Raw genomic sequence first — 16,006 nt, 5'->3', positions numbered from 1 at the left:
AGAAGCCGCATGGTTGAACGATCCTATCCCGCCTGGGTCAATTTTTTTTTTCACTCTGCATTTAAATCTAACACTCATCTCTCAATGATTTGTATATTCGCCAGAAACAAAACTTAACAGATTGCACGTCACACTGTAGCTCGTCTTTCGCTATGTGACAACTTCAGAGCCACATGAAAGTCGTCAGACATCCAGTTTACTACAATCGTTTTAGAACAGCTGCACAGCGAAAAAACATGCGAGTCCAAAAACTGTGCTCTTCAATTATTTATACACAGCCTGCTCGGTTAGCCGTGCGAACTAACGCACTGCTTTCCGGGCGGAAGGCATACCGGTCACCGGCTCGTATCCGCCCGGCGGATTAGTGCCGAGGTCCAATGTGCCGGCCAGTCTGTGGATGGTTTTTAAGGCGGTTTTCCATCTGCCTGGGCGATTCCGGGCTGGTTCCCCTTATTCCGCCTCAGTTACACTATGTCGGCGATTGCTGCGCAAACACTATCTCCACGTACGCGTATACCACAATTACTCCACGAAGCAAACGTTGGGGTTACACTCGTCTGCTGTGAGACGTTCCCGGCGGGGTCCACTGGGTGTCGAACCGCACAAATAACTCTGGGTTCGGTGTGGGGCGGCGGTGGGGTGGGTGGAGTGCTGCAGCCTGTTGTGGGGCGAGGCCTCTCCGTCGTTTCTGGGTCCCCGGTTCCACACAACACAATACTATACAATTTATATAGAGTAAAAAGCCGCGTGGGCTGCAGCTTTATATCGTTTGTATAAAAAAAACTTTTCCAGCTGCGTAGCAGATGACTCAGCTTTAAGCTTCCTGCATTCCTTGAGTCAAACATAGATGGGAACACGATTCTCCGAGTGGTGGGTCAAAAGCTACGTAATGTGTATTTGGACAGTTCCAGATTATACAGAAGATAGGTAAACGAATTTCCGCTGGCGAGATAGAGATTAAGGCCTTTTTAAAGTGCATAAAGGCATTAACACGATCTTCTTCATTGTAATTCACAAATTAATGGTAGATGAATACACAAGATTTCGAAACACTTCTCGAGATGATTCAGGACTTACTTTGAAATATGATCACAGTTTTCTGCTTCCCTCAGTTGACCAGTCGCATTTCGCACCATTTCGCACTCTTAATTCACTGCAAATTCTTCTAACAATGGGCAGTGCGTTACTCATCTTTGAAGTATCGTAACAAATATTACCAATAACGTAAAGATAACCACATAATCATGAGGCTGTGATGTGAGACTTACATTTGAAATAATCATATATTTTTAACCAATTGTTTCCTTGAAATCGTTTGAGGACAACTGCATAGCGAAAAAACATGCTGGTGTTTTATTTTTTATGCTTTAGGAAAAGAACTAGTGTAAAAGTAATTCAACAACTTTGTAGTGTTTACACACACTACGTAGCAAATGACGCAAATTTCCTTGAATCAAACACACATGTGGACACGATTATTCTTAGAGTGTCACGCGAAGAAGCCCGCCACAAACAGTTCACGACAAAGAATTCTGGCAATGAGTTTCAGCAGTGCATCACAGCACACTATAAGCTTCACAACAGGATTTCCGTAACACGAACTAAACATGTAGATCGTGTCCGTTTTCTTCTTATTTTTCCTTTTATTTATGCCAGGTCAGTCAGCTTTCGACGTATATATTGAATCACTCACACACATTCACCCACGATTCGCTTACAATCTTTATATCGATTGCGAACTTACTACTTACCTCACGATATGCTGCTGTCACTGATCTGAGTTGTCACTCCAAGCGCCAATTTTTTGTGGAACACGTACCGTTTATGCCTCCAGATAACTTTCCTGGCGTCCGCTGCTTATATCGCTTAAGTTGTGTGAAGGTGATAATTTTAACCTACTCAACGTTTTTCGTTGCCCCGAACACAGTACACTACGCCAGTCAAGTCGTCTAGCAGTAGATAATACTACCGCTGCCGGATCGATAGTTCTCTTATAAATACATTTTTGGATTGAGTAACTACTGAAGGAAGGAGATGACCTATCCCTTGCCTGTCACGGCAAATAGCAAATCCACTACCATAAAAAGTATGAGAAAGGGGCCTCGCCAACAAGTAGGCAAAGAAATCCGGACCGCTTGTGCACTCCTCCTTCAGCTATCCGCTCGCATACCCGCCCCGCGTTAGTTGATGGTTGTAGACACAACATCGCTGCTACAGTATTCTACGAAAGCCAATTCATACATGTTGGTCACTGATCGTGTGTATGATCGGAGTTCACCTTCCCAGCTTGAGCTAAGGCCGGAAGATGGTTAGTGAGTCGTCGAAACTGGTTGACACATAATAAAAAAAAAACACACATCGAAACGAAGGCTCCCGGTGTTTTTTTACGTAAGTGAGCAGTCGAAGTTCCACGGACCATCAGCCACAAGGATGGCCATAAAAAAAATCTTTCAAGGTCTCCTGTTCTCACACTATGCAGGTTTTTTGTTTGGTTTTTTGGGAGGTTTTGAGAAAGATTGCAGTAATACTGGACATGCACGAAAACAATTGGACGGGTCTGAGAATCATCTGGACTCATAATATGCGTCGAGTGGAGAACACATTAAACATTTGTGAAAGGCGAATGGAATCTTGATTCTCAAAGGAAATTTTAAAATCACCCCTCGTTTGTATGTGCTTGAGTGTGTAGATATATCTCTGTAAAATCAGATGGTGCTTTTGAAATTTTGTAGTCCTATGGGTCACATAAAATTTACCTCAAGTTTGAATCTTCATAGTAGAAGATATTGTACCTCTGCGAACTTCATAGTAGAAGATAAAAAAATGGCTCTGAGCACTATGGGACTTAACATCTATGGTCATTAGTTTCCTAGAACTACTTAAACCTAACTAACCTAAGGACATCACACAATACCCAGCCATCACGAGGCAGAGAAAATCCCTGACCCCGCCGGGAATCGAACCCGGGAACCCGGGCGTGGGAAGCGAGAACGCTACCGCACGACCACGAGATGCGAGCTAGTAGAAGATATTGTACCCCTGTGAAGTCGGGTGAATCCTTTTGAACACCCTGTATAACCTAGAGCGGGCACTTACCGGAGACGTGTGGGGTGGTGAAGGCGGCGGGGCAGTGCGTGAGCACGACCTCGTACTGCGGCAGCAGCTGGGACGCGGCCTGCGGCCTGCCGTAGAAGCCCACCGGCCGCGCCTCGTCGTACCACGAGAGCCGCTGCTCCTCCGTCGTCTGCAGCGCTGGGGGCACAGCAGCAGCGGCGCCAGCTGCAGCACGCTGTGGGCTCCACAACCACTTTACATACGCGTTACAGACCGAAAAGCCAGAGCAACTGGTACACCTGTCTGATAACGTGTAGGGTCGCCGCGATCACGCAGAAGTGCCGCAACACGACGTGCCATGGACTCCTGAAGTAGTGTTGGAGGGAACTGACACCATGGATCGTACAGGCTGTCCATAGATCCGTAAAAGTACGAAGAGGTGGAGATCTCTTCTGAACAGAACGTTGCAAGGTATCCCAGATATGGTCGGTACTGTTCATGTCTGGGGAGCTCGGTGGCCAGCGGAAGTGTTTAAACTCAGAAGAGTGTTCCTGGAGCCACTCTGTAGCAATTTTGGAAGTGTGGGGTGTCGCATTGTCCTGCTGCAATTGCCCATATCCGTTAGACTGCACAATGGACATATATGGATACTGGTGATCTGACAGGATGCTTACGTACATGTGAGAGTCGTATCTAGACGTATCAGGGGTCCCATATCACTCCAGCTGCGCACGCCCCATACAATTATAGGGCCTCCACCAGCCTGAAGTCTCCCCCTGCTGGCATGCGGGGTCAGTGGGTTCATGAGGTTGTCTCCATACCCGTACGCGCCCATCCTCTCAATACAATTTGAAACGAGACTCGTCCGACCAGGCAACATGTTTCTAGTCATCAACAGCCCAATGTCGGTGTTGTGTCGTGCAGTCACCAAGGATACACAAGTGGCCTTCGGCTCCAAAAGCCCATATCGATAATGTTTCGTTGAATGGTTTGCACGCTGACACTTGTTGATGACCCAGAATTGAAATCTGCAGCGATCTGCGGAAGGGTTGCACTTCTGTCACGTTGGACGATTCCCTTCAGTCGTCGTTGGTCCTAGGACCTTTTTCCGGCCGCAGCGAAGTTGGGAATTTGATGTTTTACCGGATTCCTGATATTCACGGTACACTAGTGAACTGGTCGTACAGGAAAATCTCCACTTCGCTACCTCGGAGATGCTGTGTCCCATCGCTCGTGTGCCGACTATAACACCATTTTCAAACTCACTTAAATCCTAATAACCTGCCATTGTGGCAGCAGTAACCGCTCTAACTGCGCCAGACACTTGTCTTATATAGGCGTTGTCGAGCACATCGCCGTATTCTGCCTGTTTACATATCTCTGTATTTGAATACGCATCCCTATAGCAGTTGTAAGTAGGCTATTTAGGTTCTTATATTGGTAACGCCGCCGCCATGTAGCGCTCTATATGAAAATCACTGGCTGTGCTGTGTGCAGTCTGTGGCTGGTTTGCATTGTTGTCTGCCGTTGTAGTGTTGGGCAGCGGCAGCTGGATGTGAACAGCGCGTAGCGTTGCGCAGTTGGAGGTGAGCCGCCAGCAGTGGTGGACGTGGGGAGAGAGATGGCGGAGTTTTGAAATTTGTAAGACTGGATGTCATGAACTGCTATATATATTATGACTATTAAGGTAAATACATTGTTTGTTCTCTATTAAAATCTTTCATTCGCTAACTATGCCTATCAGTAGTTAGTGCCTTCCGTAGTTTGAATCTTTTATTTAGCTGGCAGTAGTGGCGCTCGCTGTATTGCAGTAGCTTGAGTAACGAAGATTTTTGTGAGGTAAGTGATTTGTGAAACGTATAGGTTAATGTTAGTCAGGGCCATTCTTTCGTAGGGATTTTTAAAAGTCAGATTGCGTTGCGCTAAAAAATATTATGTGTCAGTTTAAGCACAGTTATGTATAATTTTTCCAAGGGGACGTTTCACAGTTTCTTTGGCGCTTCACTGTAGAAGCAGCAATGGGCAACGAGTAGACCAGACGCGTCGTGGGCAATACTGCACTTGCAGCATCAAGGAAGGCCAAGGGCGACTTCACGAAAGCATTCGACCATATGTCAGCATACTACCATACTGTACAAATGGACAGAAAGAGGAGGATATTAGTGTTTAACGTCCTGGTTTGGAAAAGACAGAGAAGGCAATCGGCCGGCCCCTTTCAAAGGAACCATCCCGGCATATGGTTTAAGCGATTTAGAGAAGTCACGGGAAATCTAAACCTGTATGGCTGGACGTGGGTTTGAACGGAATGCAAGTGCAGTGTACTAATCACTGGGCCACCTCGCTCGGTATGCAGAGAACGCATCTGACGTTGGCGATCACCAAATAAAAGGGTTTCCAAGACTTTCAATTACGTAAGTGCAAGTGATTACGGGTACGTGGATTGTAAGACGTTACAGTGAATCGTGGAATCGACTGCTACAGCGGAAACGCCGCTGACGACCTGCAGTATCCCCCAGGAATCCGGCAGACAATGGTTGTTGGCCGGGATAGCCTGAGGAGGGAGCGGATGCAACCATCTAGAGCTTATACTGGATTGGTGCATAAGTTCATAAGTTTAATAAATGCAACAGATAATCACAAAGGAGACTTTAGTCGTCAATAATATATTCTCCTTCACTATTTACAGCAGTCTGCCAACACTGGGGTAATTTTTCAATTCCACGACTGTATAAATCACGTGGTCCTGAGGTGAAGTACCTATCGAGACACGTTCGGAGTTCATGTGCATGCGGAAAGGAAGTTCCTTAAGGTTATTCGATAGAGAGCGGAGAAAGCGAAAATCTGAGGGTGCGAATCAGGTGAATAAAGTGCGTATGGCATGTTTTCCCACCCAACTCCTATATACGTTTATTTCTCAGTCAGTCATTCGGGCGGCCGCTACCGTAGAATAGCATCACTTCACGCAGTCTCCCTGGTGGTTGTTCTTGGATTGCGGCTGCAAGACAATAACAGTCAGCAATCGGGGAAGCGATTCGTAGTACACCACACCTCACTATTCCCCAAGATGAATAACGTGATCTTTTGTGGATGCACGCAGGCTTTTGTATTGGGAGATGCTGCTTTGGGCGTTGTTCAAGAGCCAATTGATGACTACCAAACACAGTCACCCGCTGACTTTTGTGATTATGGCTTAGATAATGCTATACCAACACACACGATTTTTGAACCTTTCCCATTGCATGCAAATGTCGTTGGCTGGTGCAAAGATCATACTCCATGACATTTCCTAGTTATCGAGTACACTGACGTGGATCACTGTGGATTAATACGTTTAAACGATCTTCATCAAATCCTGCAGGTCTTCTTAAATGTGGAGAGCCACTAATATCAAAACGATCTTCCTTAAAAGGGAAAACCATTTTCTTGCCGTGCTCTGTTTAGTGGTGTTATCCGTGTACGCGACACAAATGTTTCCGGATGCCTCGGCTGTTGTCGTACCAAATTGCGTGAAAATGTAATAACATGTTAGTTCTAGTATAATATACACTCCTGGAAAAGGAAAAAAGAACACATTGACATCGGTGTGTCAGACCCACCATACTTGCTCCGGACACTGCGAGCGGGCTGTGCAAGCAATGATCACACGCACGGCACAGCGGACACACCAGGAACCGCGGTGTTGGCCGTCGAATGGCGCTAGCTGCGCAGCATTTGTGCACCGCCGCCGTCAGTGTCAGCCAGTTTGCCGTGGCATACGGAGCTCCATCGCAGTCTTTAACACTGGTAGCATGCCGCGACAGCGTGGACGTGAACCGTATGTGCAGTTGACAGACTTTGAGCGAGGGCGTATAGTGGGCATGCGGTAGGCCGGATGGACGTACCGCCGAATTGCTCAACACGTGGTCTCCATAGTACATCGATGTTGTCGCCAGTGGTCGGCGGAAGGTGCACGTGCCCGTCGACCTGGAACCGGACCGCAGCGACGCACGGATGCACGCCAAGACCGTAGGATCCTACGCAGTGCAGTAGGGGACCGCACCGCCACTTCCCAGCAAATTAGGGACACTGTTGCTCCTGGGGTATCGGCGAGGACCATTCGCAACCGTCACCATGAAGCTTGGCTACGGTCCCGCACACTGCTAGGCCGTCTTCCGCTCACGCCCCAACATCGTGCAGCCCGCCTCCAGTGGTGTCGCGACAGGCGTGAATGGAGGGACGAATGGAGACGTGTTGTCTTCAGCGATGAGAGTCGCTTCTGCCTTGGTGCCAATGATGGTCGTATGCGTGTTTGGCGCCGTGCAGGTGAGCGCCACAATCAGGACTGCATACGACCGAGGCACACAGGGCAAACACCCGGCATCAGGGTGTGGGGAGCGATCTCCTACACTGGCCGTACACCTCTGGTGATCGTCGAGGGGACACTGAATAGTGCACGCTACATCCAAACCGTCATCGAACCCATCGTTCTACCATTCCTAGACCGACAAGGGAACTTGCTGTTCCAACAGGACAATGCACGTCCGCATGTATCCCGTGCCACCCAACGTGCTCTAGAAGGTGTAAGTCAAATACCCTGGCCAGCAAGATCTCCGGATCTGTCCCCCATTGAGCATGTTTGGGACTGGATGAAGCGTCGTCTCATGCGGTCTGCACGTCCAGCACGAACGCTGGTCCAACTGAGGCGCCAGGTGGAAATGGCATGGCAAGCCGTTCCACAGGACTACATCCAGCATCTCTACGATCGTCTCCACGGGAGAATAGCAGCCTGCATTGCTGCGAAAGGTGGATATACACTGTACTAGTGCCGACATTGTGCATGCTCTGTTGCCTGTGTCTATGTGCCTGTGGTTCTGTCAGTGTCATCATGTGATGTATCTGACCCCAGGAATGTGTCAATAAAGTTTCCCCTTCCTGGGACAATGAATTCACGGTGCTCTTATTTCAATTTCCAGGAGTGTATTTGCCCAATAAATACCCGTTTATCATCTGCATTCCTTCTTAGTGTGGCAATTTTAATGGCCAGTAGTGTAATTTTTTATTTGTAGTTCACTGTTGCCGTTTGAGTTTATATATTGTCACTTTGTCTTTGGGAGGTGGCGCGTAGAGCTGTGGACACTATAAAATGGAGTTCCAAGAGGAGAAATAGGAACAATTCCTAGTTCAGTAGAGGGGCGACAACAGCCATGGTATCCGAGCTGATAGTCCATGCTGCTGCAAACGTCGTTGAACTGTTCGTGCAGATGGTTGTTGTCTTGCAAACGTCCCCATCTGTTGACTCGGGGATCGAAACGTGGCTGCACGATCCGTTACAGCCATGCGGATAAGATGCCTGTCATTTCGACTGCTAGTGATACGAGGCCGTTGGGATCCAGCACGGCGTTCCGTATTACCCTCCTGAACCCACCGATTCCATATTCTGCTAACACTCATTGGATCTCTACCAAAGCGAACAGCAACGTCGCTATACGATAAACCGCAGTCGCGATAGGCTACAATCCGACCTTTGTCAAAGTCGGGAACGTGATGGTACGCATTTCTCCTACTCACACGAGGCATCACAACAACGTTTCACCAGGCAACGCCGGTCAACTGCTGTTTGTGTATGAGAAATCGGTTGGAAACTTTCCTCATGCCAGGACGTTGTAGGTGTCGCCACCGGCGCCAACCTTGTGTGAATGCTCTGAAAAGCTAATCATTTGCATATCACAGCATCTTCTTCCTGTCGGTTACATTTCGCGTCTGTAGGACGTCATCTTCGTGGTGTAGCAATTTTAATGGCTTAGAAGCAGGAATACCAACATACAAAACAAAATCTCTACGAACTTATGCACCAACCTAATGTGTAGTCTAATAAAGGAACAAAAACAGAACTTTGCCGATTTTACTCATAGAGTCTGTAGTACCGAAAGTGTTACGACGGGCGTTAAGTAGGTAATGCAACACATTGTTTTCTCGGACAATTTGTGTTCAAAACTGAAAAATTTCTTATGAGATATCGTGGAGTATTTCCGCTTCAGTCCCTACAGTTTCATTAAGTTCCGATACGTGGCGACGATATACGTAGACTTCGAAAATGGCGTCTGTAAGGGGAGGGCATTCGAAGCAGTGGGCTGTCATTGAGCTTATGTTGTCAAAAAATCTGAGCATCGCAGATATTCACAGGCGCTTGCAGAATGTCTACGGAGACCTGCCAGTGAACAAAAGCACGGCGAGTTGTTGTTCGAGGCGTCGGTTATCGTCGCCAGAAGCTCGCGCATACCAGTGCGATCTCCCGCGAAGCGGCCGGCCGCACGCAGCTGTGACTCATGCAATGTTGTAACGTGCGGATTTCAGCGTGTTCTTTACCACCAAAAAGCAAACGAGCTTCACCTTCTTCAAGAAAACCCAACGGCTGACAAGCTTGCGCGCCCGAGAGGAGCTCACAAAACTTCATTGGAGTGTTCTTCCTCATCCGCCCTACAGGCCGCATCTCGCATCTTCGGACTCCCATCTGTTTGGCCCAATGAAAGGTGCATTCCTCAGGAAGCAGTGCATGAATGGTTCGGAGGTTACTGATGTAGCAAGACGTCGACCAGTGGAGTGGTAGCATGTGGGTGTACAGTCCCTCCTAGTATGGTGGCGTAAGGCCATCACTTTGTACGGACATCATGTTGAAAAACAGGGTTTCGGAGCCAAAAGAATGGAGAATAATACGGCGTTCTGGAATCTTGAATAAAACCAACCTGCTTTCAGAAAGAATGTATTGCTTTACTTATCGAATGACCATAGTAGTAGTAGATACAGAGCTCAATTATTCAAAAAGACTGTCACAATCGCATTATTTATTTTGTCACCAACCGGTTTCAATCCGCGATGGGGTCATCTCCAGGGCAATTTACACCATTTGGTCTCTCGCTGGAGTCGTCATCCTGCCTGCGCATTGTTGCATAGTTACCAACAGTGCACAGGGAGGGTGACGGCTCCAGCGAGCAACCAAATGGTGTAAATCGCCCTGAAGATGACCACATCGCGGTTTGAAACCGGTTGGCAGCAAAATAAATAATGCGATTGTGACTGTCATTTTGAATAATTGATTATAAGTAAATTAATCGCTGTTCATCTCCATAGAACTATGTTGTCTAAAAAAAGCTACATAGCAGCTTAAGGGTATGAAACGTCCACTTAGAAAAATTATACATGGCTGCTTAAACTGACACAAAATATTTTTTAGCGCAACGCAATCTCAGTTTCAATAATCCCTACAAAAGAATGGCCCTGACTAACATTAACCTATACCTTTCACAAATCACTTACCTCACAAAAATCTTCGTTACTCGAACTACTGCAATACAGCGAGCGCCACTACTGCCAGCTAAATAAAAGATTCAAACTACGGAAGTCACTAACTACTGATAGGCATAGTTAGCAAATGAAAGGTTTTAATAGAGGACAAACAATGTATTTACCTTACTAGTGTTCAAAAGTCATAATGTATATAGCACTTCATGACATCCAGTCTTACAAATTTCAAAACTCCGCCATCTCTGTCCTCACATCCACCACTGATGGCGGCTCACCTCCAACTGCGCAACGCTACGCGCCCAACACTACATTGGCGGACAACAATGCAAACTAGCCACAGACTGCACACAGCACAGCCAGTGATTTTCATACAGAGCGCTATGTGGCGTTACCAATAAAAAAAACTAAACAGCCTACTTACAGGTTTATAGCTTCTTAATGGTGGAAAGTAACTTTTTCCTGTATTGTTTCCCTGTTGTAATATTCGGTATTTTTTTTAGTATTGTTGAAGTATTAATATTGACGTAAATAAGCGCCGAAAAAAATGGTGCACCTATTTAGAGGTTTACAATTCACTCAATATTTAATGTTGCAACAGTGCATATGGAGTACGTGAAATGATTACATTTACAGCTGAGTAGTACAAGCGGTTCTGAGGTACCAATCGACCCATACTGCCGCCCTGGGTGGCAATGCCGGCGCTAAATCTTGCATTCAGTCCATCGTACATATGGTGGATATTGTCCTGGGATATGTTATTCCACAGCGCACCATTGCATCCCCCAACGATCCTCTGACGGCACGAGCAGTGCACGTTGGTGCTCTGGTGTGATTCACAGAAAGGCTAGAGGTATGAGTGAGCGTAGTACAACTGTTAATAACCAGTTTGCAGCGGTCTGTGTTGACATGTCTGGGCTCACTAGCCCTCTTATCTGTGATGTGGTAGCTGTACGATCTACCACTCATGCCCTTACAATACGACTGTCCTGACGTGTGTCTGTGCTGCGTGGACGTGCAGAACCACGTGTATGGATAAGAGAATTTTCACGTTGCACGGGTGACGCAGCACGTCCAACTTGTGTGGCATTCTGCGAAAGGACAATGAAAAATCATCTCGTTAGAAAAAAATTATGAATGACAGTGCTGGAAAACCTCTACGTTATTTGATTTTCAAACAGCTGAGCCAAACTGAACGTACTCAGACATTTCTCTCTTTACTTATTCTGATCAACACTAAACTGACGCACAATATTTTTACCGCAACGCAATCTGACTTTCAATAATCCCTACAAAAGAATGGCCCTGACTAACTGGTGTCAGCGCCAGACACCACACTTGCTACGTGGTAGCCTTTAAATCGGCCGCGGTCCGGTAGTATACGTCGGACCCGCGTGTCACCACTATCAATGATTGCAGACCGAGCGCCGCCACACGGCAGGTCTAGAGAGACTTCCTAGCACTGCAGCCTTCTTGCAACGTACAAAGCACAAACAAAACTTGTGTCATTTTACGTCCTTCGTTCTTCTTCTGCAGTGAACTTGTTTGGTTTCGATTTATTTCAGTTGTTTCACTTGTCAATAGTAAATCAGGTCCTATCAGTGAACCAGACGGTGCCTTCAGACAGTGTTTCTCGTCTAAGTGAAGAATTTGCAGACATTTTGCACCGGGCCTCGGTTGCGCTAAGAACTATAAAGCACATTTGGAACTGAAAGTAAACGCGCAACCGAAATTTTTCAGAGTGCGCAATGTTCCCCACGCATTGCGTGATGAGGTCGCAAAAACGTGACACGATTTGGAATCACAAGGTGTAATTGAACGTGTGCAGGCTTCTCTCTGGGCATCACCCTTAGTAATTTTGCCAAAACCTTCTGGCAAGTTGAGACTTTGTGTGGACTTCAATACAACAGTGAATCCACAACTAGTGATTGCAACTTTTCCTTACGATCTTTTTGACAAATTGTGCCCGGGTAAATATTTTTCGACGTTGGACCTCGCAGATGCGTACTTGCAAATACCGGTGAACAAAGAATCCAGCGCATTTTGGTGGTTAACACGCATCTTGGGTCGTATAAATTCAAACGACTGCCATTCGGGTGTGCATCCGCCCCTGCATTGTTTCAGCAATATCTACAAACTGTTTGTGCGTCGGTCCCTACTGCAGCAAATTATCTGGACGATATTTTGATCTCCGGAAAGACGGAAGAAGAGCATTTGGCCAATCTCAGAACATTATTTCAGGTCTTGCGACAAAATGGTCTTCGCTTGCGGAAGGGCAAATGTGTGTTTTTTGCTCGTGACTTGCCATACTTGGGACATGTACTCAATGCCCAAGGCATCCATCCCAGTCCCACGCACCTTCGTGCCATGCAAGACTTGCCTTCGCCGCAGAATTTGAAGCAGCTACAGAGTGTGCTGGGAAAAATAAATTACTACCACCGCTATGTGCCGCATGCCTCTTCCATTTCAGCTCCGCTTCATCGCTTACGCCGTAAGGGTGGGTGCTCCGTTCGTCTGGACGACGGAATGCGAACGCGCCTTTCGCCGGTTGAAATCGGCGTTGCTTTCGAATACTTGCCTTACGCCATGCGATCCCTACAAGCCCCTCTTGCTGATGGTGGATGCATCGGATTTCGGGATCGGTGCTGTGCTTGCACACAAAGATGGATCGCACGATCGCCCCATTGCCTTTGCGTCCAAATTGCTCTCGTCTGCTCAAAGAAATTATTCACAGGTCGACAAAGAAGCATTGGCTCTCGTATTTGGTGTTACAAAGTTTCATGATTTCTTGTATGGTCGTCACTTTACCATAATCACAGACCACAAACCTTTGACATCGCTTTTTCATCCGACCAAGCCTGTACCTCCACGTAGAGCGCAGAAATTCATTCGCTGGTCTATTTTCCTCTCGCAGTACCGCTACGATATCTCCTATCGGTCCACTGCTAAGCACGGAAACGCTGAGGCGTTGTCCCGCTTGCCTTTTGCTGAGGATAGGGCATTAGATTCCTTCGAACTTGCTTGCATGTTCATTGATGCGGAAACCGATGACGTGGTCGAATCGTTTCCGATTGATTTTCGTCGTGTAGCTACAGCCACAGCTCCCGACCCTATCCTTTCTCCCGTTCTCCATTTTGTTGCTACGCAATGGTCCTTGTCAAAGTCACGGATCGGGGATCCGTTGGTTCGCAGATTTTTTGCTCACAAGGAGAGACTTTGTACGACGTGGTGTTTTGCTGTTGCGTTCTGATAATGATCAGTCCAGGGTCGTGGTGCCAAGTTCGTTACAGTCCTCTGTCTTACAGCTTCTCCACCAAGGACATAGGGGTATAGTGAGAACGAAACAACTTACTGGTCAGCACTGTACTTGGTTCGGAATCGATGTCGCGATTACGAATATCTGCTCTTCTTGCATGGTGTATGCCGAACAACAATCAGCACCACCGCGGAAATTTTTTGCATGGCCAAAAGCCAGTTCCCCTTGGCAACGCTTACACATCGATTTTGCTGGTCCATTCTGGAATGTTCGATGGTTGGTTGTGGTAGATTCATTCAGTAATTTTCCTTTTGTTGTCCGGATGTCTTCCACGACGTCATCTGCCACCATCCAAGCGTTATCCGCTATCTTTTGCATTGAAGGTCTTCCACAGACTACTGTTTCCGACAATGGCCCACAATTCATGTCCGCAGAATTTCAGTCATTCTGCAAGACCAATGGTATTCAACATCTGACGTCCGCGCCGTTTTCGCCACAGTCAAACGGTGCCGCTGAACGATTGGTCAGGACTTTCAAGTCACAGATGTTGAAGTTGAAAGAGTCGCATTCTCGGGAGGACGCGTTATTGCTCCTTTTGTCCTCGTATCGCTCTCAGCCCCGAGATGGTCGCTCGCCGGCTGAGTTGCTCCACGGTCGTCATCATCGGACCTTCTTGTCTTTGCTACGTCCGCCGCATCAAGTTCCTGTGCAGCGGCAGACACCTGCTTTTGCTCCTGGCGACGTTGTCTACTATCGCCACTATCGAGGCTCACGGCGTTGGCTAGAAGGGCGCATTCTTCACTGCCTCGGCAGCGCTATGTATCTGGTTTTGGGGGCTTCTGGTGGGGTGCGACGGCATCTCAATCAGCTGCGCCTCTGTCGTCGCACGCGATCTGCCGCTCGCCGTCTGCTTTCAGCGACGGTGCCGTCCGGTCAGCGCCCCGAGGACCCATCTACTGGCTCGCATCAGCCCCAGGTGTTACCGACGCTGCCATCCATTTTGCCCCATGGCGACGCGCCGCCGCCACCGCTGCCGCCTGTTCTCCCGCCGACGACGCCCGCAGTGGACGCGTCGCTGCAACCGCCGGGCGCCTCCATGGGTCACGCGCCGCCGATCGCTTCCCGTGACCAGTTGTCCTCCGACATGGAACTCTTCCCCTCTCCAGACCATATGTCGTCTTCTCCCGCCGGGTGCCCCGGCACGATGGAGGTCGACCCTTCGGCCCCTCCTGTCTCTCTACGGGCGCATACACCGCATGTTGGCGTGCACCCTGGAGCAGGTTTTCAGACGTTTCCTAGCTCCCCGCGGTCCGAATGTCAGGGTGCGGGTGGCACAGCCTCGCCTGTTGTTAGGCTCCCCACCTCCTCCCATACGTCAACATGGGGTCCTCCCGACGGCGGGCGGTAGCTTTATGTCTCAACCGTACGCCGATTTGAGGTAGAGGAATGTGGTGTCACCGCCAGACACCATACTTGCTACGTGGTAGCCTTCAAATCGGCCGCGGTCCGGTAGTATACATCGGACCCGCGTGTCGCCACTATCAATGATTGCAGACCGAGCGCCGCCACACGGCAGGTCTAGAGAGACTTCCTAGCACTCGCCCCAGTTGTACAGCCGACTTTGCTAGCGACGGTTCACTGCCTACTTACGTTCTCATTTGCCGAGAAGATAGTTTAGCATAGCCTTCAGCTACGTCATTTGCTACGACCTAGCAAGGCGCCATTATCAGTTACTATTGATATTGTGAACTATGTACCGTCAAAACCGACGTTCATCATTAATTGATTAAAGTTAAGTATTCCACCAGCTACGTCCGTTGTTTCTAAATTCTAATTTCCTTGTCCTGTTCCAGTCCTCACGCCAGCCTGTGTGAGCTAAATCACGTGCCTTTCGGCCTCCTCTAGTAACGTTGTTGGCTTTCCTGCCAACCACAAAGCTAACAATAACTTATACCTTTCATGAATCACTTACCTCACAAAAATCTTCGTTACTCGAACTACTGCAATATAGCGAGCGCCAATACTGCCAGCTAAATAAAAGATTCTAACTTCTGAAGGCACTAACTACTGATAGGTATAGTAAGCAAATGAAAGATTTTGATGGAGAACAAACAATGTATTTACCTTAACAGTGTTCAAAAGTCATAGTATGTACAGCAGTTCATGACACCCAGTCTTACAAATTTCCATTTTCTGACGGACACACGTCCAGATCGTCCGCTCTCAAAATTCCGCCATCTCTCTCCCCACATCCACCACTGCTGGCGGCTCACCTCCAACTGCCCAACGCTACGCGCTGTTCACATCCAACTGCCCAACACTACAATCGCAAATATTCCAACAATGCAAACCAGCCACAGACTGCACACAGTACAGTTAGTGATTTTCATACAGAGCGCTACGTGGCGTTACCAACAT

The 16,006-nt window shown here is 47.9% G+C and overlaps 1 protein-coding gene across 1 annotated transcript in view; it reads right to left on the bottom strand.

Annotated features, from left to right (window-relative positions):
- The window catches only part of LOC126287825 (gamma-aminobutyric acid receptor subunit pi-like), a 190,739-nt gene that overhangs the window by 14,951 nt on the left and 159,782 nt on the right, over nucleotides 1-16,006 (bottom strand). The window contains exon 7 of the mRNA XM_049984891.1: nucleotides 3,097-3,252. Within this exon, the coding sequence (XP_049840848.1) occupies nucleotides 3,097-3,252 (156 nt within the window). The remainder of the gene's footprint in view (nucleotides 1-3,096; nucleotides 3,253-16,006) is intronic.

Source organism: Schistocerca gregaria, chromosome 1 (genome assembly GCF_023897955.1).
Source record: "Schistocerca gregaria isolate iqSchGreg1 chromosome 1, iqSchGreg1.2, whole genome shotgun sequence".
Classification (NCBI taxonomy): Eukaryota; Metazoa; Arthropoda; class Insecta; order Orthoptera; family Acrididae; genus Schistocerca; species Schistocerca gregaria.
Note: the sequence above shows the minus strand (reverse complement) of the source record. Positions and strands in the feature narration are given on the sequence as shown.